This window comes from Apostichopus japonicus, chromosome 2 (assembly GCF_037975245.1).
Source record: "Apostichopus japonicus isolate 1M-3 chromosome 2, ASM3797524v1, whole genome shotgun sequence".
In the NCBI taxonomy this organism is placed as follows: Eukaryota; Metazoa; Echinodermata; class Holothuroidea; order Aspidochirotida; family Stichopodidae; genus Apostichopus; species Apostichopus japonicus.
In genome coordinates, this window is record NC_092562.1 from 32096638 (window position 1) to 32124010 (window position 27373).

General features: G+C 38.2%; 2 protein-coding genes across 9 annotated transcripts in view; one reads left to right on the plus strand and one right to left on the minus strand.

The window, feature by feature from the left end:
* Positions 1-24048, plus strand: LOC139957425 (biotin-dependent 3-methylcrotonyl-coenzyme A carboxylase beta1 subunit-like). Of its 5 annotated transcripts, none has more exons than XR_011789485.1 (12): positions 458-598; positions 2161-2573; positions 2936-3114; positions 3816-3896; positions 4749-4927; positions 6773-6965; positions 7228-7319; positions 8635-8902; positions 14389-14484; positions 14930-15052; positions 19947-22269; positions 22330-24048. XR_011789485.1 is itself a non-coding variant. In XM_071955283.1 (11 exons), the coding sequence occupies exons 2-11, from the start codon at positions 2171-2173 to the stop codon at positions 20043-20045; spliced, it is 1713 nt and encodes a 570-aa protein (XP_071811384.1). In that variant the 5' UTR covers positions 1-327; positions 2161-2170; the 3' UTR covers positions 20046-24048. The 5 variants fall into 5 exon arrangements, 2 of the variants coding, with proteins under 2 accessions (XP_071811384.1, XP_071811383.1); XR_011789487.1 differs by having other exon boundaries at positions 19947-22210; XR_011789484.1 differs by having other exon boundaries at positions 19947-21847; positions 22152-24048.
* The window catches only part of LOC139957379 (phospholipid-transporting ATPase ABCA1-like), a 185623-nt gene continuing 181766 nt past the window's right edge, over positions 23517-27373 (minus strand). For all 4 annotated transcript variants that reach the window (XM_071955279.1, XM_071955280.1, XM_071955281.1 and 1 more), the window contains one exon: positions 23517-27116. In XM_071955279.1, the coding sequence (XP_071811380.1) occupies positions 26896-27116 (221 nt within the window). In that variant the 3' untranslated portion in view covers positions 23517-26895. The remainder of the gene's footprint in view (positions 27117-27373) is intronic.

The window sequence follows — 27373 nt, forward strand, 5'->3', positions numbered from 1 at the left end:
GCGGTAGTATTAGATATAAAATGATGCAAGCAGTGTTAGATACGGTAATATCGTATTGATGAAAGTATTGTCGGGTCTTACATAATAAATGTGTTATCAAAACAATAATGGTAGATTCCATAGCAGACGACGAACCTGAGACTGACCCTGGATTGAGCTGTACAGATCGTAGTCTGTTGCATGCCTAGCCTAGCCAGCTTGACTATTGACAGAGCGCGAACAATTACAGTTTCAATGGTTCTACCTCCTCTGTACTGTAGCAAAGCCTCGTTAATCCCTCAAATGTGTATAAGTCTATCCATTCCAAGACGGCGTAGTGTGATTTAGGTAAGTTTGGTGGCTGTACAGCAAAGGGTAATTCCAGTAACACTAGGCCAATGCTAATTCAGCTATCCTAGTAATATACTAATACTGGCCTACACATTCTGTATATTTTTGTAGTATTGTCTCGCGTATATGGGGCGTTTCAAATGTACAATTTCTTTTGCCAAATCGAAATCATATACTTCAGAAGATGCCAGGTTGCAAGCCTGTCTGGATTAAAAGTAGTTGGGTGATAACAGGCAACTGTGGAGCTGAACTTAATGTTCTACATCAAGTACCCCAAACAAATAACATTTATGGTTTAAGCTCTGCCTAGGCTATATCAATAACCTAAACTTTGGCCTAAATAGTACGTTGTTATTGTTAAGGTAACATTGGCCTACGCAATAATATTTCTTTCAAGTGCGTTATGTATACTGTACATAATACAGCATATATATAAACGTGGGTAAAGATACAAAATATGAGAGAAACTTAAACTAAGCAGGTGTTTTATTGAACTGTATTGAATAACTGATACAGAAAGTAACTTAATGTATGACCCAAGATGAATCATTTCGAAGAACTAGAACAGAACCACCGAATTGAACCAGTCATTCTGTTCAATATGTATACTACACGTTACACACTAAATTGTCAAGCTAATATTAATATTTTTTCACCAGGTTATAGATGGTAGTTAGTGTGTTACTGGGCTGGATAAGTCCCTAATCAAAGGGAGGAACTTCCTGGGCTCAGAGAGTAAGAGTTAAGAAGTTGAGCAGAAGTGTTGGTCATTGAAGCGCACACACGTACTTACAGGAGCTCTTTAAATTCATTCATTCCTGGGATCGTTTTATCATAAAAATATTTTGAGATTCATTATGGTCTCAGGGATGGCAAATGCTTTTTAATTTGATAAATTTCTAAGGTGATGCATATATAGTAGTAGTAGTAACAAAAAATTTACTGTAGACCTCATCTGGAGTATGTTGTGCAGGCTTCAGTGGAACCCATATTTTGCTAAGCATAAGGAAGTACTCGAGAAGGTCCAGAGGAGGGCTACTAGGATGATTAGTTCCTTAAAGGGTGTTCCTTATGATAGGTGGTTACGACAGTTGAATCTCACCACACTGGAGCTTAGGAGGTTACATGGTGACTTGATTCAGGTTTTCAAGATTGTGTATGGACTTGACAAGTTATCCTTCACTGACTTTTCATGTTTGCTAATAGTAGTTGTACCAGAGGTCATTGGCTTAAACTCCAGAAGATACAAAGTAGGATTAATATTCGACATAACTTTTTTTCTAATAGGGTTGTGAATGAGTGGGACGGTTTGCCTGAGAAAGTTGTACTTGCAAGTAGTGTCAATGGGTTAAAGAATCCTTTGACAAGCAATTTAAGCATTGTAATCGGGTATGTTTTTTGTGTCTTCAGTTTTTTTTTCACTTCCATAGGGTCCTTGATGGGGACTTGAGTGTCCCTCCTGATCCATTTTTCTACTTAACTAAACTAAGAAGAGTCAAAGATTAGGCTGACAATAAGAAATTGTATTAATTTATTCATTTAGTGTGTTGGTCAGTTTATTAGCTACAGAGGTTATAACCACTTGAATGTAAAAAGTAGCTCAACAAATACAAAGATGTTTAATATACTACTAGACAAGATTGATCGATGGTTTATACGCTGGCCTATGGAATATGGTGACCTTCCGTGGCCTAGTGTTTCTTTTGCTCTTTGAAGCTTATATTATTTAAGAGTGAGACAGATTGATAGCTGGAAACATAACTATAATCACCCAAACCTGTTAGGAATTGATGTTCATTTATTAAATTGGTATTTTTTTCCTTTTGACAGGATCTTCAAAATGTCTGTTGTCAAGTTTCTTCCCATTAATGGATTAAGATCATTTTGCTGCCAAAGAAATCGTTTTCATACTGCAGCAGTTGTGTGGTCAAGTAAATCAGTGCAGAATTATCAGTTTAAAGAGCTGGACGGTGTGATAGATCCTTACTCCTCATCAATCGTGAGGAATGATAGATATAACAGCAAGGCAGAGCAGGAAGTCAAAGAGACATTAGTCAGAGTACGTCATGGTGGCAGTAAATCAGCTCATGAGAGACACACCATGAAGAACAACAAGTTGTTTGCAAGGGACAGATTGAAAAAGCTCTTAGATCCAGGGACAGAAGAAGACTTTCTAGAAATAGCCCCATTTGCTGGACTTGGCATGGAGTATGGTGATGTTCCAGCAGCTGGCATTGTGTCAAGTAAGCATTTCATTTATTCTAACTTATTCTCCAAGATGTACCCAAATATCACAGGGGTGTGCAGGAAACCTTAGTGTACAAATTTTCAATCGAAATTATCATTAATCAAAATTGGCAAATGCAACGGATGACAATTAAATCAATGTTCAAGGTTGAAAGAAATGATTTCAAGCATACATGTTGCTTATGTCAAACACTGCGTACTGCAAATATGATATTCTCAAAGCAGAAAAAGGCTAAGGTTAATTTCTCCTTTAAATCTTGGTCAAATTGAACTCACTTGCTCTATTCTAGTCAGATAGTTACATGAATTTTGAGCAAATTGTATGGCTAACTGGCTTTATGGTGTATTTATCCAACAGTTATTGGTCGTATTCACAACAAATGGTGTTTGGTGGGTAACAATGATGCAACAGTGAAAGGTGGTACCAGCTTTCCCATCACAGTAGAGAAGCAGATAAGAACTCAGGATATTGCTCTGCAGAACTGCTTGCCGGTGATCTATGGGGTGGACAGTGGAGGAGCATTCCTTCCTCTTCAGGTAGAATATCAATACCAGAATATCAATCATACATTTAAGGTTTGCTTTTGTCATACTTGTTTGGACCAAATTACTGCAATGTCAGAGTGTATAAGACTGCCCTACTCTACCCATATAAGCTTCTACTGCAATGCCATAGTGTATAAGACTATCCCTGCCCTACTATTACAATGTCTGGAGTTTACAAGACTATCCCTGCTGAAGTTGCTATTCAACTAGCTAAGAGTCAGAGTAGCTCCTAGTGTAGTTTTATTGGCTGTGACAGAGGTAGCTTGTTATGGTATAAAGTAGCTCCTAGTGTAGTTGTATTGGCTGTGACAGAGGTAGCTTGTTATGGTATAAAGTAGCTCCTAGTGTAGTTGTATTGGCTGTGACAGCTTAATTTTAAGGATAATTTGCATTTTCTTTAAAATGACCGACTGTTTGTCACTATGACCTGAAAAGTTATATTGAAAAGGACAGTAAGCAACTTTTCAATTTACTGATTGTTGGGGTTTAACTTAGTCAGTTAAAAGAAATCCATACATGACAGAAATGAATTGGTTAGATCTCACTTATTGGCAGGGAAAGTGTTTAATATTGGCCTGCATAGTTGGCAATTATTATTGGACTATAGATAATCCCTCAAGTGGACAAAATACCTGCTTACACCAGTGCCGTAGTTCACATTACACATTTGACATGTTCTCTTTCTTCAACAGGCTTCTATCTTTCCAGATAGGAAACATGGCGGTAGAGTATTTTACAATGAAGCTATCTTATCCTCTCTAGGAATTCCACAGGTTAGTGAAATAGTGAATCCCTCTCTGATATCCTGGGCTATCACACTGTTTGTATTTGCCTGCTAGATCTGAATATTCATAATATGTGGGGTCATTGGTCAAATACTGCCTACCATCTGCTGCCCTCTAGTTTACCAAGGTCTTTCAAAATATTGGATTAAATTAGTTGAAAGTTTCCACATAATTTCCATACTGTGTGTTACTCTGCATAGGAACATGCACAGTAAGTTCCCTACTCTTCATTCATCAAGGGTAGTGTTTGCACTGGGTATCCGGGTACCCACCCAACGCGATACTACCCGGCTCCTAAATTATGACACGAATCCAACGCAGTGTGTGAATTTTTTTTTTTTATTGCAAACCCAATCGTTCATTTGTCTACACAAACCTTGTTATTGCCCTTACACCTTGTCCTCGCATACCGTAGCTTGTCCTCGCATACCGTAGCTTGTCCTCGCATACCGTAGCTTGTCCTCGCATACCGTAGCTTGTCCTCGCATACCGTAGCTTGTCCTCGCATACCGTAGCTTGTCCTCGCATACCGTAGCTTGTCCTCGCATACCGTAGCTTGTCCTCGCATACCGTAGCTTGTCCTCGCATACCGTAGCTTGTCCTCGCATACCGTAGCTTGTCCTCGCATACCGTAGCTTGTCCTCGCATACCTTAGCTTTTCCTCGCATACCGTAGCTTGTCCTCGCATACAGTAGCTTGTCCTCACATAGCTTGTGCTCACTTATTTCCAATTATTGAAGCATAGTTTTCACCTTTTTACCTTTGTATGGTAACTCTAAGCTAGGTTAGAAGGATTGACAGTTCCAAATTCATAGTTTCATTTCCTTTTCTGTGAAACAGATTGCAATTGTATGTGGTTCCTGTACAGCAGGTGGTGCATATGTGCCTACCATGGCAGAAGAAACAGTTATAATTGATAAAACTGGAACCATTTTCCTTGGTGGACCACCTCTAGTATTTGCTGCTACTGGTGAAAAGATCAGTTCTGAAAATCTTGGGGGAGCTACACTCCATTGCAAGTAAGTTGACAAGCTATCTATTGTTTCATTATTAACTCATGTAGTTTACTGAGAAAAGACTTTGAAAGTGCGGAATGGGATGCAGAAGTTAGCCAAGGTGGAATGCCGCAGGAGTGTTAGCTCAGTGGTTAATGCCTCTGCCTTTCAAGCAAGATTAATGTCGTCCAGTTACAAAGTTGTTGAAAATTGACATAAACATAATCATGGACATTAAATATGAATCTAATAGACTGACTTTGGACAGCTTGCAGCTTTGATAAGCCAATGATGGCTTCTTCGCGAGTTCCTGATTGCAGGAGGTTTTAAAATACATAGATACAATACATACAGATGTTAGCCAAGGAATGGCATGCAGATGTGAGTCAGGGTTGGGTGTGGTGGGGATGTGGGTTGAGGGGGGATAGGATACAGATGTGCATCAGAGTGGGATTGGGTGAATATGTGGGTCAGGGTGGGATGGGTAAATATGTGGTTGGAGGGGCATAGGATTCAGATGTGGGTCAGGGTGGGATGGGGTGAAGATGTGGTTAGAGAGGGGATAGGATGCAGATGTGAGTCAGGGTGGGATGGGGTGAAGATGTGGGTCAGGGTGGGATGGATTAAGATGTGGGTGGAGGGGAAAAGGATGCAGATGTGAGTCAGGGTGGGATTGGGTGAAGATGTGGGTGAAAGGGGTATAGTATGCAGATGTGAGTCGGAGTGGGATAAGGTGAAGATGTGGGTCAGGGTGGATGGGTAAATATGTGGTTGGAGGCGCATAGGATGCAGATGTGGGTCAGGGTGGGATGGGGTGAAGATGTGGGTGAAGGGGGATAGGATACAGATGTGAGTCAGGGTAGGATCGGGTGAAGATGTGGTTGGAGGGGGGGGATAGGATGCAGATGTGGGTCAGGGTGGGGTGGGGTGTAGGTGTGGGTGAAAGGGGAAGGATGCAGATGTGGGTGAAGAAGAATAGGATGCAGATGTGAGTCAGGATGGGATGGGGTGAAGATGTGGGTCAGGATGGGATGGGTAAAGATGTGGGTGGAGGGGGGATAGGATGCAAATGTGAGTCAAGGTGGGAGGGGTTGAAGATGTGGGTGAAGGGGGATAGGATGCAGATGTGAGTCAGGGTGGGATGGGGTGAAGATGTGGGTCAGGGTGGGATGGGTGAAGATGTAGGTGGAGGGGGTATAGGATGAGTCAGGATGGGATGGGGTGAAGATGTGGGTGGAGGGGGATAGGATGCAGTTGTTAGTCAGGGTGGGATGGGATCCAGAAATGGTCGGAGGGGTAGGATGCAGATGTGTGCCAGGTGATCTTTGGTTCTTTAACATTTGATGTGCTTGAGATCATCTGGGTTGTATTCTGAATTTGTTTATATGTCCCACTATATCACTTTTGTATTAAACAGTGTGCCATACCAGCACTAGTTGTTGCTGCTGCTAGTGTACAGTACAAACCAGTCCTATGTGCAGTTTCTGGCGAGTGTTCCTTCTAACACTATGTGTTGGTACTGATTAACTTTGTGTGTTATACCAAGTTGGTATGACACACTAGCAAAGACCAGCATATAGTGTTATTAGGGTACAGTAGCACAAAAAAGTGCCCAACACTTTGTGTTTTTGCTAGGGTACTGTAGTAAAAATGTTTGCTGGTACTGGCTAGTAATTACATCTCCACCAGCCTGTTTGGTATACAAAAGTTGGTTGTGCTACGAATAGTTTGCATATACGGTACAATGTGAGCTGTTGTACTCATTTCTCTGATGTTGTTACAATGTGAGTGGTTTAACTACTATGATTGCATTATTTATTGGCATGAGTGTTTGTACTAATATATTTGGTTTTGTTGAATGTTTTACAGAGTGAGTGGTTGCACAGATTACTTCGCTAGAACTGAAGATGAAGCATGGCAGTTTGGAAGGGACATTGTATCAACCTTAGATGTGGTACCCCCTGAGGATCCAGTAGAGTGGGAAGAACCCCTCTATGACCAGGAAGAGCTGAGAATGTTGGCACCAACTCCCTATGATCAGTCATATTATTCCATCAAGAAAGTAAGCCTGTCCTAGTAGTCTGCATTTAACTCCTCCTCACTTTAAAAGGATATTCAAATCTATTTATTAAGTACCTTTGAATTCATTTCACTTCAATTAGTTTTTTAATAGTTTGCATTAATATGTTTTTCATATGCAAACTTACAAATTCATTATTTTTCTTTTGTGTAGTTATATAAGTGGTAAGTATGTGAAGATACAGAAGAACATATTACAATCAATGCTGAAAATAATATTTATTACTATGCTTTCTTTCTTTGAGATTCTTGCCAGATTAGTGGATGGAAGTAAAATGCATGAGTTTAAATCCCTTTACGGACCAACTCTTATCACAGGTTTCGCACACATAAAAGGGTAAGGACAACATTCATGCTGCATTAACATGTTCCTTTCTTCTGAAATGTTGGCTGGGTGTTTGTAATATTGTTACCAATAATATGTAATATTTAGATTAGATGTTATAATCAGTATGTTTATGTACAATGTAATAGTATTACTTAGATGTTGTGTTTCTAATGTTCATGTAATGTGTTACAGTATTAAGATGTTATATGTAGTATGTTGACATAATGTGTTAGTACTAACATGTTATGTTAGTAATTGCTATATTTAATAGTATTAAATGTACTAAATGTTATGTTAGTAATTGCTATATTTAATAGTATTAAATGTACTAACATGTTATGTTAGTAATTGCTATATTTAATAGTATTAAATGTACTAACATGTTATGTTATTAATTGCTATATTTAGTAGTATATAAATGCTATGTTGAGTATGTTTATTATTATGTAACAGTATTAAGATGTTATATGTAGTATGTTGACATAATGTGTTATAGTACTAACATGTAATGTTAGTAATTGCTATATTTAGTAGTATATTGAGTATGTTTATTATTATGTGTAACAGTATTAAGATGTTATATGTAGTATGTTGATATAATGTGTTATAGTACTAAAATGTTATGTTAGTAATTGCTATATTTAGTAGTATATAAATGCTATGTTGAGTATGTTTATTATTATGTAACAGTATTAAGATGTTATATGTAGTATGTTGATATAATGTGTTATAGTACTAAAATGTTATGTTAGTAATTGCTATATTTAGTAGTATATAAATGCTATGTTGAGTATGTTTATTATTATGTGTAACAGTATTAAGATGTTATATGTAGTATGTTGATATAATGTGTTATAGTACTAAAATGTTATGTTAGTAATTGCTATATTTAGTAGTATATAAATGCTATGTTGAGTATGTTTATTATTATGTGTAACAGTATTAAGATGTTATATGTAGTATGTTGATATAATGTGTTATAGTACTAAAATGTTATGTTAGTAATTGCTATATTTAGTAGTATATAAATGCTATATTGAGTATGTTTATTATTATGTGTAACAGTATTAAGATGTTATATGTAGTATGTTGATATAATGTGTAATAGTACTAAATGTAATGTTAGTAATTGCTATATTTAATAGTATATACACGCTATATTGAATATGTTTATGTCTTCCAGGTCAAGTGTCAGTATTTTGATGGTGACTATTTTACAAGAATAACTAAGGTTTAGTCACAAGTTTCAAATCATTAATATCCATGTACTATTTATTATCGACTGGGTATGTGATTTACAAATTTACTCATATTATTTCGGCAGCCATATTGTTGGAATTCTTGCCAATGATGGGACCATTACAGCAGATGCAGCTCTCAAAGGGGCTCATTTTATCTCAATATGTCAACAACGTCACATTCCTCTGGTTTTTCTTCAAAATGTAACATCTGAGGAAGAAGTTAGTAGCCCAGAAGAAGCTGGTGAATTATTGAAAGCCAGAGCTAAACTACTGATGGCCACAGCTTCATCTACAGTACCAAAGATAACCCTAATTGTTGGGAATAGTTTTGGACCTAATAACTACATCATGGTAAGACCATCATTATCTACTTCATAATCATATTAGCACATAAGGATGTGAAGACATTACCCTATAGAACTATATCTTGTAATATCCACTTGTACCTCTGTGATTGTCAGTTCAAGTACTTAAGTATTGCTTTTCAACTTGTTACTTGCTTGTCAACGCATTGTACAGTAAGCTTCTGCCTGGTGTTCATATTGCAGTATACAGGCTGGTGCATCAGGTGTGCTGTGTCTAGGGATGCTTCATTGTACAGTTAGCTTCTGCCTGGTGTTCATATTGTGGTATACAAGCTGGTGCATCAGGTGTGCTGTGTCTAGGGATGCTTCATTGTACAGTTAGCTTCTGCCTGGTGTTCATATTGCAGTATACAGGCTGGTGCATCAGGTGTGCTGTGTCTAGGGATGCTTCATTGTACAGTTAGCTTCTGCCTGGTGTTCATATTGCAGTATACAGGCTGGTGCATCAGGTGTGCTGTGTCTAGGGATGCTTCATTGTACAGTTAGCTTCTGCCTGGTGTTCATATTGTGGTATACAAGCTGGTGCATCAGGTGTGCTGTGTCTAGGGATGCTTCATTGTATAGTTAGCTTCTGCCTGGTGTTCATATTGCAGTATACAGGCTGGTGCATCAGGTGTGCTGTGTCTAGGGATGCTTCATTGTACAGTTAGCTTCTGCCTGGTGTTCATATTGCAGTATACAGGCTGGTGCATCAGGTGTGCTGTGTCTAGGGATGCTTCATTGTACAGTTAGCTTCTGCCTGGTGTTCATATTGCAGTATACAGGCTGGTGCATCAGGTGTGCTGTGTCTAGGGATGCTTCATTGTACAGTTAGCTTCTGCCTGGTGTTCATATTGTGGTATACAAGCTGGTGCATCAGGTGTGCTGTGTCTAGGGATGCTTCATTGTATAGTTAGCTTCTGCCTGGTGTTCATATTGCAGTATACAGGCTGGTGCATCAGGTGTGCTGTGTCTAGGGATGCTTCATTGTACAGTTAGCTTCTGCCTGGTGTTCATATTGCAGTATACAGGCTGGTGCATCAGGTGTGCTGTGTCTAGGGATGCTTCATTGTACAGTTAGCTTCTGCCTGGTGTTCATATTGCAGTATACAGGCTGGTGCATCAGGTGTGCTGTGTCTAGGGATGCTTCATTGTACAGTTAGCTTCTGCCTGGTGTTCATATTGTGGTATACAAGCTGGTGCATCAGGTGTGCTGTGTCTAGGGATGCTTCATTGTATAGTTAGCTTCTGCCTGGTGTTCATATTGCGGTATACAGGCTGGTGCATCAGGTGTGCTGTGTCTAGGGATGCTTCATTGTACAGTTAGCTTCTGCCTGGTGTTCATATTGCGGTATACAGGCTGGTGCATCAGGTGTGCTGTGTCTAGGGATGCTTCATTGTACAGTTAGCTTCTGCCTGGTGTTCATATTGCAGTATACAGGCTGGTGCATCAGGTGTGCTGTGTCTAGGGATGCTTCATTGTACAGTTAGCTTCTGCCTGGTGTTCATATTGTGCTATACAAGCTGGTGCATCAGGTGTGCTGTGTCTAGGGATGCTTCATTGTACAGTTAGCTTCTGCCTGGTGTTCATATTGTGGTATACAAGCTGGTGCATCAGGTGTGCTGTGTCTAGGGATGCTTCATTGTACAGTTAGCTTCTGCCTGGTGTTCATATTGTGGTATACAAGCTGGTGCATCAGGTGTGCTGTGTCTAGGGATGCTTCATTGTACAGTTAGCTTCTGCCTGGTGTTCATATTGCAGTATACAGGCTGGTGCATCAGGTGTGCTGTGTCTAGGGATGCTTCATTGTACAGTTAGCTTCTGCCTGGTGTTCATATTGTGGTATACAAGCTGGTGCATCAGGTGTGCTGTGTCTAGGGATGCTTCATTGTACAGTTAGCTTCTGCCTGGTGTTCATATTGCAGTATACAGGCTGGTGCATCAGGTGTGCTGTGTCTAGGGATGCTTCATTGTACAGTTAGCTTCTGCCTGGTGTTCATATTGTGCTATACAAGCTGGTGCATCAGGTGTGATTGGTTTATTCAATGCATCAGTGATGCAGTCGTTTTCAAATTTTATCGAGAAAGTGTATTTTACGCTTGTGATATTTTTAACATTTGTTTACGTTTCGTTGGATTGGCCTATCACTATGCCTAATGTTAAGCCTAACCTACACCGTTAGAGTAGGCAGGAGCTCATCGATCTCCGTACAATACCGCGGTCTATACCGTTGAGCCATGAGACTATCGACCGAATAATTACAAATGGGATTACTGCTACAAATTGCTTTAAAAATCACCGGACAAAGAGAGGAACCAAGGGGGTGAAAAGGCGGCGGATACCAGTAATTATTACTTCACCTAATTATGAGCTTTCCCGTGGACCTGGATCAAACACTGACAATCTGATTGCTATTGATTGTACAAAAGCCCCTAAACCCATCCAAACTGTTGTGGGAACCGTGACCATACTAGGTCATATCAACAAAACCGCGGTATCGAAAATCAAAATCTATTGACAGTAAAGCGAATTTCCTCTTTTCACCGCAATCGCAAACTCTCCTTCAGCCTATGGAATGCCCGGCATCAACAACAAAATTGCGGTCTTGTGTAGTAGCATTGTTGAGAATGATACAGACATTTTCGCTGTAACAGAAACCTGGATTGGGGAACATCGACAACGTGCTGTGAGCGAATTTAAAGCGTCATTGAGCGGTTATAATGTTTATCAGAGTTCCCGCGCAAACTGTAAAGGAGGTGGAGTAGCGCTCATTATTCGCTCCGATTATAAGGTGAAGAAGATGAACTCTGGATTGTTCAAATCCTTCGAACATGTTGATCTGACTGTCACAGTCAATGACGTCACCACACGCATCGCACTTATCTACCGGCCCCCACCGTCAAGAACCAATGGTTGCAAAACTGAAGACTTTCTGGTTGAATTTGCATCATTTTTGGAGGTTTTAGTAATTGCACCAGGTCGCCTCATTATTCTTGGAGATTTCAACATCCATGTCGACAACGCTACAAATGGTGACGCCTTGAAATTCCATGATTTACTCTGTAGTATGAATCTTGTACAACTTGTTCGTGGATCGACCCATGCTAGCGGTCATACTTTGGACTTGGTAATCACCCGCTCGATCGAATCACCAATCTGCACCATCAGTGATGTCACCAATGACAACAGTATACCTTCTGATCATAGCTTGATAAAATTCATCACAGACATTTCACGACCCCACGCGACAAAAACTACATGTGTTATACGGAACAACAACATCTTACCATGACGAATGCCAGAGAGCTAAAACTCAGTACCACCGTTCTCGCATACAGTCCGCCAACACCAGGAAGCTGTTTGCCGTGGTTGATGAGATCACAGGATACAAGAAGTCAACTGGTGCCATCCTACCTAAGCACAACGATCCCCAGCAAATGGCGCAAGATTTCTCTGACTTTTTCTGTGGGAAGATCAGGAAATTACGTGATACATTCCATTATGTTACAAAGCCAAGTTTACCACCGTGCCCACCTAGTCATAGCTTTTCGAACTTCAAGCCAATTACCCGGGACGACACGACCAAACGTATTTCAGCTATGAACTTGAAATCTTCAGCGCTCGATCCGATGCCAACTCAGCTCGTTAAACTTTGCCTACCAGAACTAGTGGATGATCTCGTTAACATTGCCAACACTTCCTTCGAAGCAGGGACTGTTCCCCGACGTCATAAACTCGCTCTTGTCAGACCATTATTGAAAAAGCCCGGACTGGATCCTGATGTTTTATCAAATTATCGTCCCGTTTCCAACCTTTTATTTGAACATAAATTTTTAGAGAACATGTGTTTTAATCAAATTGATGAATATTTTTACCATTTCTCTCTTTATTCGAAATTTCAATCTGCATACCGAAGAAACCATAGCACAGAAACCGCGTTGCTTCGTGTAAGAAATGACATTCTAGTTTCAATGGACAATTATAAAGAGTGCATTTTAGTCCTACTCGATCTTACCGCCGCATTCGATACAATTGACCACAAATTTTACTGCAGCGTGTGGAGCATCGGTTTGGCATAAATGGTATTGCTTTAAAGTGGTTCGATTCATATCTTCGAGGACGTACTCAACGTGTCTGTATTGACAATTGTTATTCGGACGATGAACCATTATTTTGCGGTGTACCACAGGGAAGCGGTCTTGGGCCGATTCTTTTTACCTTGTATACATCCCCACTCGAAGACATTATTTTAGCCAATGATATTGACTTTATGCTTTTTGCCGATGATACACAACTGTATTTTTCGTGTAAAAATCTATCTGACTGGACATTCATACCTGAAAAATGCATAGATGATATTCGTGAGTTGATGGCATCAAATCGACTTGTACTCAATGATAGCAAAACAGAAGTAATTCATTTTCACAGTAAATTCCGAAAAGTTCAAGCAGACATATCTAGTTTCAAAGTTGGTGTTACTCATGTTAAACCCATTTCCGTTGTCAGAAATTTAGGAGTGCAATTTGATGAATTCAGTTCTATGTCAAGTCATGTTTCAAAAATTTGTCAGTCAGCATCATACTCATTGTATCGTATTAGGAAAATTCGTAAGCTCTTAGATCGCACAAGCACAGAAAGATTAATTCATGCATTTGTTACATCGCACCTTGATTATTGTAATAGTTTATTATATGGGATGCTTCATGGTACAGTTAGCTTCTGCCTGGTGTTCATATTGTGGTATACAAGCTGGTGCATCAGGTGTGCTGTGTCTAGGGATGCTTCATGGTACAGTTAGCTTCTGCCTGGTGTTCATATTGTGGTATACAAGCTGGTGCATCAGGTGTTCTGTGTCTAGGGATGCTTCATTGTACAGTTAGCTTCTGCCTGGTGTTCATATTGTGGTATACGAGCTGGTGCATCAGGTGTGCTGGGTAAAGGGATGCTTTTTCAAGTGAACCATCTTTTATGACAAGGTTTACTTGAACTTGTTGGATAAAGGTGAAAACCACATCCATGACATGGTCCTTGAGTATCATCATTGGTGTCATGGTCCTTGAGTATCACCATTGGTGTCTTGGTCTGTGAGTATCACCATTGTTATCCTGTTCCTTAAGTATCATCATTGGTGTCATGGTCCTTAAGTATCATCATTGGTGTCATGGTCCTTGCGTATCACCATTGGTGTCTTGGTCTGTGAGTATCACCATTTTTATCCTGTTCCTTAAGTATCATCATTGGTGTCATGGTCCTTAAGTATCATCATTGGTGTCATGGTCCTTAAGTATCATCATTGGTGTCATGGTCCTTGAGTATCATCATTGGTGTCATGGTCCTTGAGTATCATCATTGGTGTTCCATCATGAGTTTGATACCTGTTCATGAGTATCATGGATACTATCATGGATACTGGTCTCTAGGTATCATACAGATGTCCATAGTGTTATGTATTCCAATCTTAAGTTTGATGCGATCCTCTTTCCTATTCGTAGTGTGGTCGTTCAATGGATCCAAACTTTTTATTCTCCTGGCCACTGGCACAGATTGGTCTAATGACACCAACTCAGGCAGCCAAAGCAATGAAACAGGTAATAGCTCCATTATAACATCTCTTCCATTAAAAGTGCATGAATCATGTTTTAGAATGGGTATTTAAGACATGTTCATGTGGATGGGGAGGTGTGGAGGGGTATTGCTATCATGCTGGGGCAGTTTTCTTTGATGTATCTATTGTGAAATGATATCAGGGGTGATGTTCCCATGCAACTTATATCAAAGGATGGTGTGTGCTAATGATCTCTTTAAGTGATGATAGTAGGTGATGATATCAGGGACGGTGTTCTTAGGCTTAAATCAATGGTGTTTTGTGCTAATTATGTATTGTTAATTAACTATATGATAATTCAATTTTGATCTGTCACATCCAGTGCATTCAATCTCAGTAGTCTAAAATGATTATGGACATATACACTCAGAAAGTATTGAAGCTGAGAGTGCTTTAGTCGTATTAAAATCTTTACTTTTATTATATAGCTGTCAAATGATCCTGCATCTGAAGAAGTCCTTGTCAGTGTCTTCAAGGAAAAGTCTTGTGCCTTGTATTCATCTGCAAACCTATGGGATGATGGTATCATACTGCCACAAGAGACTAGAAGGGTAAGTAGGCCATTGTAGTTCCTTAGGGATGATGGTATCATACTGCCACAAGAGACTAGGAGGGTAAGTAAGCCATTGTAGTTCCTTAGGGATGATGGTATGAACCTGCCACAAGAGACTAGGAGGGTAAGTAGGCCATTGTAGTTCCTTAGGGATGATGGTATCATACTACCACAAGAGACTAGGAGGGTAAGTAAGCCATTGTAGTTCCTTAGGGATGATGGTATGAACCTGCCACAAGAGACTAGGAGGGTAAGTAGGCCATTGTAGTTCCTTAGGGATGATGGTATCATACTACCACAAGAGACTAGAAGGGTAAGTAAGCCATTGTAGTTCCTTAGGGATGATGGTATGATACTGCCACAAGAGACTAGGAGGGTAAGTAAGCCATTGTAGTTCCTTAGGGATGATGGTATGAACCTGCCACAAGAGACTAGGAGGGTAAGTAGGCCATTGTAGTTCCTTAGGGATGATGGTATCATACTGCCACAAGAGACTAGAAGGGTAAGTAAGCCATTGTAGTTCCTTAGGGATGATGGTATGAACCTGCCACAAGAGACTAGGAGGGTAAGTAGGCCATTGTAGTTCCTTAGGGATGATGGTATCATACTACCACAAGAGACTAGGAGGGTAAGTAAGCCATTGTAGTTCCTTAGGGATGATGGTATCATACTGCCACAAGAGACTAGGAGGGTAAGTAGGCCATTGTAGTTCCTTAGGGATGATGGTATCATACTGCCACAAGAGACTAGGAGGGTAAGTAGGCCATTGTAGTTCCTTAGGGATGATGGTATCATACTACCACAAGAGACTAGGAGGGTAAGTAAGCCATTGTAGTTCCTTAGGGATGATGGTATGAACCTGCCACAAGAGACTAGGAGGGTAAGTAGGCCATTGTAGTTCCTTAGGGATGATGGTATCATACTGCCACAAGAGACTAGAAGGGTAAGTAAGCCATTGTAGTTCCTTAGGGATGATGGTATGAACCTGCCACAAGAGACTAGGAGGGTAAGTAGGCCATTGTAGTTCCTTAGGGATGATGGTATCATACTGCCACAAGAGACTAGAAGGGTAAGTAAGCCATTGTAGTTCCTTAGGGATGATGGTATGAACCTGCCACAAGAGACTAGGAGGGTAAGTAGGCCATTGTAGTTCCTTAGGGATGATGGTATCATACTACCACAAGAAACTAGAAGGGTAAGTAAGCCATTGTAGTTCCTTAGGGATGATGGTATGAACCTGCCACAAGAGACTAGGAGGGTAAGTAGGCCATTGTAGTTCCTTAGGGATGATGGTATCATACTACCACAAGAGACTAGGAGGGTAAGTAAGCCATTGTAGTTCCTTAGGGATGATGGTATGAACCTGCCACAAGAGACTAGGAGGGTAAGTAGGCCATTGTAGTTCCTTAGGGATGATGGTATGAACCTGCCACAAGAGACTAGGAGGGTAAGTAAGCCATTGTAGTTCCTTAGGGATGATGGTATGAACCTGCCACAAGAGACTAGGAGGGTAAGTAAGCCATTGTAGTTCCTTAGGGATGATGGTATGATACTGCCACAAGAGACTAGGAGGGTAAGTAGGCCATTGTAGTTCCTTAGGGATGATGGTATCATACTGCCACAAGAGACTAGAAGGGTAAGTAAGCCATTGTAGTTCCTTAGGGATGATGGTATGAACCTGCCACAAGAGACTAGGAGGGTAAGTCGGCCATTGTAGTTCCTTAGGGATGATGGTATCATACTACCACAAGAGACTAGAAGGGTAAGTAAGCCATTGTAGTTCCTTAGGGATGATGGTATTATACTGCTACAAGAAACTAGAAGGATAAGTAAGCCATTGTAGTTCCTTAGGGATGATGGTATGATACTGCCACAAGAGACTAGGAGGGTGAGTAGGCAATTGTAGGTTTTTAGGGGTGATGGCCTCCTTACCCTTGTTGTTTCTTGTAGGGCAATGCTTGCTGTTCCTCTGATTGTTTGAATTCCTAGCTGTTTGGTAGAGAATTTCAATTCACACAGAAGCAAGAAATGTTGTCTAGAACAAACTATTTCAGATCTATGAACAATAATCTCCACTTACTCTCATCTCTGAATTTTAATGAAATTTGTTACGTTTTTAGTCATGAGAAATTAGTTAACACAGCTCCACAATATAAATGTTTCGGTGCATAATTAAGTTTTAAGGAGTGTCTATCAGGCTATAAGTAAAACTGTGAAGATTTTGGATTTTTTTCCCTATCCTCTAGAAGTACTTCCAGCTATTTCTCTATCATATAGAAGTACTTCCAGCTATTTCTCAATCATATAGAAGTACTTTCAGCTATTTCTCTATCATATAGAAGTACTTCCAGCTATTTCTCTATCATATAGAAGTACTTCCAGCTGTTTCTCTATCATATAGAAGTACTTCCAGCTATTATTCTATCATACAGAAGTACTTCCAGCTATTTCTCTATCATATAGAAGTACTTCCAACTATTTCTCTATCATATAGAAGTACTTCCAGCTATTTCTCTATCATATAGAAGTACTTCCAGCTATTTCTCTATCATATAGAAGTACTTCCTGCTATTTCTCTAGCATATAGAAGTACTTCCAGCTATTATTCTATCATATAGAAGTACTTCCAGCTATTTCTCTATCATATAGAAGTACTTCCAGCTATTTCTCTATCATATTGAAGTACTTCCAGCTATTTCTCTATCATATAGAAGTACTTCCAGCTATTTCTCTATCATATAGAAGTACTTCCAGCTATTTCTCTATCATATAGTACTTCCAGCTATTTCTCTATCATATAGAAGTACTTCCAGCTGTTATTCTATCATATAGAAGTACTTCTAGATATTTCTCTATCATATAGAAGTACTTCCAGCTATTTCTCTATCATATAGAAGTACTTCCAGCTATTATTCTATCATATAGAAGTACTTCCAGCTATTTCTCTATCATATAGAAGTACTTCCAGCTATTTCTCTATCATATAGAAGTACTTCCAGCTGTTATTCTATCATATAGAAGTACTTCCAGCTATTTCTCTATCATATAGAAGTACTTCCAGCTATTTCTCTATCATATAGAAGTACTTCCGGCTGTTATTCTATCATATAGAAGTACTTTCAGCTATTTCTCTATCATATAGAAGTACTTTCGGCTGTTATTCTATCATATAGAAGTACTTTCGGCTATTTCTCTATCATATAGAAGTACTTCCAGCTATTTCTCTTTCATATAGAAGTACTCTCGGCTATTTCTCTATCATATAGAAGTACTTCTAGCTATTTCTCTATCATATAGAAGTACTTCTAGCTATTTCTCTATCATATAGAAGTACTTCCAGCTATTTATCTATCACATAGAAGTACTTCCTGCTATTTCTCTAGCATATAGAAGTATTTCCAGCTATTATTCTATCATATAGAAGTACTTCCAGCTATTTCTCTAGCATATAGAAGTACTTCCAGCTATTTCTCTAGCATATAGAAGTACTTCCAGCTATTTCTCTATCATATAGAAGTACTTCCAGCTATTTCTCTATCATATAGAAGTACTACCAGCTATTTCTCTATCATATAGAAGTACTTCCAGCTATTTCTCTATCATATAGAAGTACTTCCAGCTATTTCTCTATCATATAGAAGTACTTCCAGCTATTTCTCTATCATATAGAAGTACTTTCAGCCATTTCTCAATCATATAGAAGTACTTCCAGCTATGTCTCTATCATATAGAAGTACTTCCAGCTATTTCTCTATCATATAGAAGTACTTCCAGCTATGTCTCTATCATATAGAAGTACTTCTAGCTATTTCTCTATCATATAGAAGTACTTCCAGCTATTTCTCTATCATATAGAAGTACTTCCAGCTATTTCTCTATCATATAGAAGTACTTCCAGCTGTTATTCTATCATATAGAAGTACTTCCAGCTATTTCTCTATCATATAGAAGTACTTCCTGCTATTTCTCTAGCATATAGAAGTACTTCCAGCTGTTATTCTATCATATAGAAGTACTTCCAGCTATTTCTCTATCATATAGAAGTACTTCCAGCTATTTCTCTATCATATAGAAGTACTTCCAGCTATTTCTCTATCATATAGAAGTACTTCCAGCTATTTCTCTATCATATTGAAGTACTTCTAGCTATTTCTCTATCATATAGAAGTACTTCCAGCTATTTCTCTATCATATAGAAGTACTTCCAGCTATTTCTCTATCATATAGAAGTACTTCCAGCTATTTCTCTATCATATAGAAGTACTTCCAGCTATTTCTCTATCATATAGAAGTACTTCCAGCTATTTCTCTATCATATAGAAGTACTTCCAGCTATTATTCTATCATATAGAAGTACTTCCAGCTATTATTCTATCATACAGAAGTACTTCCAGCTATTTCTCTATCATATAGAAGTACTTCCAGCTATTTCTCTATCATATAGAAGTACTTCCAGCTATTTCTCTATCATATAGAAGTACTTCCAGCTATTTCTCTATCATACAGAAGTACTTCCAGCTATTATTCTATCATATAGAAGTACTTCCAGCTATTATTCTATCATACAGAAGTACTTCCAGCTATTTCTCTATCATATAGAAGTACTTCCAGCTATTTCTCTATCATATAGAAGTACTTCCAGCTATTTATCTCTCATATAGAAGTACTTCCAGCTATTACTTTATCATATAGAAGTACTTCCAGCTATTTCTCTATCATATAGAAGTACTTCCAGCTATTTCTCTATCATATTGAAGTACTTCTAGCTATTACTCTATCATAAAGAAGCTGCATTTTTTGTTAAATCAATTACCAGTACTGAGCTATTGTTGTATCATATAATGCCGTCACATTTGCTGAGGAACATGTGTTTTTTCTGTTCTTTCCTGTAGGTTTTGGCCCAGTGCTTGAGCATCACCTCACAAAAGAAATATTGGTATAAAAATGATACCACCAATAATACACACAAATTTGGGATCTTTAGAATGTGAAGGAGAGTGGGTGAGGTACTAGAAAATGAACTCCTTCGATCCAAGCGATGACAGAACCCACCTTTCTGATATTAATTTGAAAGTAATCCTGTGTTGATATTTATCTCTTAGAAATCAGACCGATGAAATATCCTGTGTTGGTATCTATCTCCAAGAAATCAGAACCATGAAATATCCTGTGTTGGTATTTATCTCCAAGAAATCAGACCGATGAAATATCCTGTGTTGGTATTTATCTCCAAGAAATCAGACCGATGAAATATCCTGTGTTGGTATTTATCTCCAAGAAATCAGACCGATGAAATATCCTGTGTTGGTATTTATCTCCAAGAAATCAGACCGATGAAATATCCTGTGTTGGTATTTATCTCCAAGAAATCAGACCGATTAAATATCCTGTGTTGGTATTTATCTCCAAGAAATCAGACTGATTAAATATCCTGTGTTGGTATTTATCTCCAAGAAATCAGACGGATGAAATATCCTGTGTTGGTATTTATCTCCAAGAAATCAGACGGATGAAATATCCTGTGTTGGTATTTATCTCCCAGAAATCAGACCGATTAAATATCCTGTGTTGGTATTTATCTCCAAGAAATCAGACCGATGAAATATCCTGTGTTGGTATTTATCTCCAAGAAATCAGACCGATGAAATATCCTGTGTTGGTATTTATCTCCAAGAAATCAGACCGATTAAATATCCTGTGTTGGTATTTATCTCCAAGAAATCAGACCGATTAAATATCCTGTGTTGGTATTTATCTCCAAGAAATCAGACCGATTAAATATCCTGTGTTGGTATTTATTTCCAAGAAATCAGACGGATGAAATAACTTGCTGTGTTAGTGTTATGTTCAAGGAATCTCTTGGATATAACTGATGAAAGGAATCGCTCTGTTGATACCAAACTGAGAAGCAACCATTCATTACTACAACCATCACATCGTGGTTTGTTACAGAGATTGCCAAGATGATGCTGATGTCCACTGGTTTATACCATCAATTTATGCTTTAATCCCCTTTAAGGTTTTGGTCTTTTCTTAAAATGTCCAAATGTAATTTGTTTGGGCGATCTTGATATGTTCCATGCTAGTTGTTTGCGGGGCTTTGAATGTCACTATTAAACTGTTCCTCTTCTTCCTGTGATCAGAGTTCTTTCCATTACATTAAGGTAAGCAATGTAAATGTGTACTTATCTTTGGTCTATCTTTATCAAAGTCTAGTCTTTCCGCCCTTCAATTTAAGCAAGTTTTCCATGAAACACACAGATTTGCTGTAAACAATGTTCTGAAATCATCAAATTATTCATTATTATGTAAAGATTTGTATAGAGAGTTATTATTCTTATTACAATAGATATTTATTTTCTGATATTATGAATATTATTATGATGTTACATCCAAATCAATAATATTCTGATATTATTCTGAGTTGATTCAGACTTAATGAGGTTTCTACACAAAGGTTTCAAAATTACAACCTTTGTAATTATAATCAGAGGTTGTTTTAAATGTGTCCTTTGTATTAAGCATGATAACCCTGCATGTGTTTCCTACTTTGTTAACATACAAATTTACCTGCAAATAGCCTTTTGCTTTTCCTGGACATCAAAACCTATTTGTAAGTCTCCCCTACTTAAGACTGCCATGGACATGTGTGATTAACACACAGTACTTTATAGGTCTCCCCTAACTGAAGACTGTACCATGGGCATGTGTGATTAACACACAGTACTTTATAGGTCTCCCCTAACTGAAGACTGTACCATGGGCATGTGTGATTAACACACAGTACTTTATGGTCTCCCCTGACTGAAGACTGTACCATGGGCATGTGTGATTAACACACAGTACTTTATAGGTCTCCCCTAACTGAAGACTGTACCATGGACATGTGTGATTAACACACAGTACTTTATAGGTCTCCCCTGACTGAAGACTGTACCATGGGCATGTGTGATTAACACACAGTACTTTATAGGTCTCCCCTGACTGAAGACTGTACCATGGGCATGTGTGATTAACACACAGTACTTTATAGGTCTCCCCTAACTGAAGACTGTACCATGGGCATGTACATGTGATTAACACACAGTACTTTATAGCTCTCCCCTACTGAAGACTGTACCATGGGCATGTGTGATTAACACACAGTACTTTATAGGTCTCCCCAACTGAAGACTGTACCATAGGCATGTGTGATTAACACACAGTACTATATAGGTCTCCCCTGACTGAAAACTGTACCATGGGCATGTGTGATTAACACACAGTACTTTATAGGTCTCCCCTGACTGAAGACTGTACCATGGGCATGTGTGATTAACACACATTACTTTATAGGTCTCCCCAACCGAGTACAAAGTTGTGGACAATTTTTACATTATGACCAAATACAAGGCTTCAAATGATCCACTCACAAGATCTAGTCAATTATAGAAACAGGAATCTGCCATTGTACTTGAGGAAGAGATTAATCTCATCAATATGCATGAATGTAATCTGTGTAATGAAGGACAAAGAGATTAATCTCATCAACATGTTCATGTAATCTGTGTAATGAAGGACAAAGAGATTAATCTCATCAATATATTCATGTAGTCTATTGAAGGGGACAGATTAATCTCATCAACATGTTCATGTTGTCTGTGTAATGAAGGGAAAGAGATTAATCTCATCAACATTTTCATGTATTCCGTCTAATAAAGGGATTAATTTCATCAACATGTTCATATATAGTCTGTCTAATGAAGGGAAAGAGATTAATCTCATCAACATGTTCATGTAATCTGTGTAATGAAGGACAAAGATTAATCTCATCAATATATTCATGTAGTCTAATGAAGGGGACAGAGATTAATCTCAACATGTTCATGTCGTCTGTGTAATGAAGGGAAAGAGATAAATCTCATCAACATTTTCATGTATTCCGTCTAATGAAGGGATTAATCTCATCAACATGTCTAATGAAATCATTATGGTTGATGAATTGATATTGGTAACAGCTCCCTCTAAATAAAAGTACAGGCAGAGTAGCATTTAAATGGTTAGAACAATGTTATCCATTGCAGTGCAACCACTGTGACACAAAGGATGTTTTACATTTCTACTGATTCTCAAAGTAATTGACAGCTCATAGATGACTTAAGTGTCCAATCACTTATGCAAATACTTTTTACATATGAGGCCAAACAGAAAGGTATAGCACATCAGTTTTTGGCAACACACATTATGGTTTGTAACTTTGTACTTGTTGCCGTAGATGTTTGCACATTCTAGTTTATGATAAATGAGTGCATTGCACCGAGACTGATCACTTATAATTAATGTGAACATGAAATGTTTGTATATGATTGGTATTCAGGGTATAAACACTGCATTATACCAATTCATTGGTATTCAATGATAGTCATGTTGGCATTAGGTTGGCTGTTGACAAGGCCTTACAAAGATAATTCTAACAAGCAAGATATCTGTTCCGTTTATTTGCAAATTAACAGCCACTCTTCCTCCTGTGAACAATGATTAATAAAATACCTTCCAAGTAAGCAACAATCTGAGTACGAGATTTTCTGCATAAAATATTATACAATAAAATAGAGATAATGAAAGTTTTCCCAAGTCCGCACTATTCCTTCTCAACTGTAAAAATAAGTCTTTTATTTCTTTTGTTTAATTACTGTTAGCACCCACATATTTAACCTCAAAAGAGAACTCAGCCCCTGTGTAAGGACACATACACCCTATGACAGAAGCTTTGTTACTGCTCAAGAAATGGCAATATTTTGAAACTAGTGTGGAATATAAGATAGCAGCAATAACATCCACCATAACATGTATTAAAAATAAAATAGTTTGATAAAAGGCAACTGATAGGCAGTACTATAGTACACACACTAAAATCACTTAAAACAAAAAGAGTACCAATAACAGTTAACCGGAATAGCATTAAGGTTTTGATAACTTCATAACACTAGACTTGTGCTTGTTCACCATAAATATCATAAATATAAAAGTCCTTAACAATTGAGTACTTCTATTCAATATAACATAGCCACATGATAAATATGAGAAGCATCCATGCCTTCTCTCTTGAGATATAGTGTTGACAAGGTTTCCAGTTTTTGACCTCCACCAAAAACAATACGTTTCTACTCAAACGTGCCAAACACGTGCCAAGCATGTAAAATATTCATACATCCCATCATGTGATAACGTCTTTACATGCTTTTCAGTGTTGGTGACCTCAGATAACCTTTGGCCTCCACCAAAAACAAGAGGGTTCTTTTACACAATATAATGCATCCACATGACAAGTATGCAAAGTAATCATTTGTCCTAACTTGAAATATCATGATTTTAAGGTTTTCTGGTGACCTCAGATGACCTTTGACCTCCACAAAAAACAATACGACACTTCTACTTTAAAGGAGGCCCCCACATGCCAAGTATAAAAACTATCCATGATTCCTAATGTGAGATATCGTGTTTTGAAGCTGGGCCTCACACACATACACACGCGACTCCATAGGTTTCCCTTGTCATCAAAACCAAAAACAAATGTGAAAGATTACAAGAGTACATGATTCTCCCAAGTACTAAAGGAGCCATTGAAAGACATAGCCTAAATATTACTACCTACCCCCCAAACACAAATATGATATACAAAACTAAGTACAAAACAGACAGACTCAAAGTTAAGAACAGAAAGTACTGCAAAACAATAAGCTAAAACCTTCAAACTATCACTAAGAAAACAACAGTACATTCATAACCTCTTTGAATTCAGCCTAATTTAGTATCCTCTGATACAACCTACAATTAGTATTAAACCTTATTAAATAAACACACTACATAAAGAACAAGATAAACTATAACGATGGCAGTATTTCAGAATAATTCAAAACAATGATTCCAGAATGAGCTACAAATATACAAGGAATAGACCTCAGGACTGGGGATCCTAGAAACTGGGCTAGATGGACCTAACATGGCTTTAAAGCTTAAAGGTCACCACAGTATTGTTCCCAAATATTAGACTTCAGGAATGTGGATCCTAGAAACTAGGCTAGATGGACCTAACATGGCTTTATAGCTTAAAGGCCACCACAGTATTGCTCCCAAATATTAGACTTCAGGAATGTGGATCCTAGAAACTAGGCTATTATTTATTGCCAGGAATTGTTTATGTTGGTAATCCTAAATTGCTGGGATTAATTTAGAGGATTAGAGCCTCTAGTTAAGTACTTTTGAAACTTTTATTTAACAATCTAAGCCAGTACTGATCACTATTAACACATGACCCTTCTTTAGTACTAATTAACAACTCAACCATTTTAATTCATTTTTAAGGAAATTAAAACATGTTTGACCACAATTGCCTTTCATAATTGCTTGGATATATCATCTTACAGTTGGTTTATACAAATCACAGATCAAAACAATTGTGTAGCAAAAATAGTGGAAAAAACTCCTTTGAAATGGAATCTACAAAGTAAATGAAATCGGGAATTGGTAACACAACATGTGCAGTACATATGCACATTGTGGGAAACTTGGCATAAAAAATGTGCACCATTAATCCTGATCAGGAACTAATTCCTTTCTTGTCCCTAAGATTTGTCCTGATCAGCAACTAATTCCTATCTTGTCCCTAAGATTTGCCCTGATCAGGAACTAATTCTATCTTGTCCCTAAGATTTGTACTGATCAGGAACTAATTCCTATCTTGTCCCTAAGATTTGTACTGATCAGAAACTAATTCCTTTCTTGTCCCTAAGATTTGTCCTGATCAGGAACTAATTCCTTTCTTGTTTCTAAGATTTGTCCTGATCAGGAACTAATTCTATCTTGTCCCTAAGATTTGTACTGATCAGGAACTAATTCCTATCTTGTCCCTAAGATTTGTACTGATCAGAAACTAATTCCTTTCTTGTCCCTAAGATTTGTCCTGATCAGGAACTAATTCCTTTCTTGTTTCTAAGATTTGTCCTGATCAGGAACTAATTCTATCTTGTCCCTAAGATTTGTACTGATCAGGAACTAATTCCTTTCTTGTCCCTAAGATTTGTCCTGATCAGGAACTAATTCCTTTCTTGTTTCTAAGATTTGTCCTGATCAGGAACTAATTCCTATCTTGTCCCTAAGATTTGTCCTGATCAGGAACTAATTCTATCTTGTCCCTAAGATTTGTACTGATCAGGAACTAATTCCTTTCTTGTTTCTAAGATTTGTACTGATCAGCAACTAATTCCTATCTTGTCCCTAAGATTTGTCCTGATCAGGAACTAATTCTATCTTGTCCCTAAGATTTGTACTGATCAGGAACTAATTCCTTTCTTGTTTCTAAGATTTGTACTGATCAGGAACTAATTCCTTTCTTGTTTCTAAGATTTGTCCTGATCAGGAACTAATTCTATCTTGTCCCTAAGATTTGTACTGATCAGGAACTAATTCCTTTCTTGTCCCTAAGATTTGTACTGATCAGGAACTAATTCCTTTCTTGTCCCTAAGATTTGTACTGATCAGCAACTAATTCCTATCTTGTCCCTAAGATTTGTACTGATCAGCAACTAATTCCTATCTTGTCCCTAAGATTTGTACTGATCAGGAACTAATTCCTTTCTTGTCCCTAAGATTTGTACTGATCAGCAACTAATTCCTATCTTGTCCCTAAGATTTGTCCTGATCAGGAACTAATTCCTTTCTTGTTTCTAAGATTTGTCCTGATCAGGAACTAATTCTATCTTGTCCCTAAGATTTGTACTGATCAGGAACTAATTCCTATCTTGTCCCTAAGATTTGTACTGATCAGGATCCCAAGGATACTTGTAAAATAGGGCTCTCAGTCTAAGCTTCTGAAAAGTTGCCAAACTCTTGTAGATTCAAGCTGGATGTGTCAGCATCGTCTTCCTCTTCAGCAGTTGGAGGAGAGCCTGGTATGGTGTACAGGGGGTTGCTATAGCCTGGTGTATGGCTGTAATAATTTCTGTTGGGTAAGGCTTCTGTTGGGACTGTGCTGACATTGCCAAGGTCTGGAATGTGTACTGAAGCAGCCGATGACTCAAATCCTACAGAAAAACAAATAAACAAACAGTCAGAGAGCAAAAGACAGATATGAAAAATCAAACTTTGGTGAAGAACTAAGTTTCCGTGCCAGGAGGTCCCAGGCGTGGTAAGACAGCCACTATCTTTGGTTTTGCTCTTAAACTGAAGAAAAGTCTGTGTAATCAAATCCTTATCATGAATGCAAACCCAGGTTTGAATAATCTGTCGGTAAGACAACCGGAAATTAGCTTAAAAGATTACAATATATGTTTTACTACAT

Bases quoted from the DNA above. Each gene is read 5' to 3' on its own strand.
- LOC139957425 (XM_071955282.1), top strand. The intron at 3,115-3,815 runs GTAGAATATCAA...TTTCTTCAACAG, and splicing joins GAGCATTCCTTCCTCTTCAG to GCTTCTATCTTTCCAGATAG. The intron at 8,903-14,388 runs GTAAGACCATCA...TCCTATTCGTAG, and splicing joins GACCTAATAACTACATCATG to TGTGGTCGTTCAATGGATCC.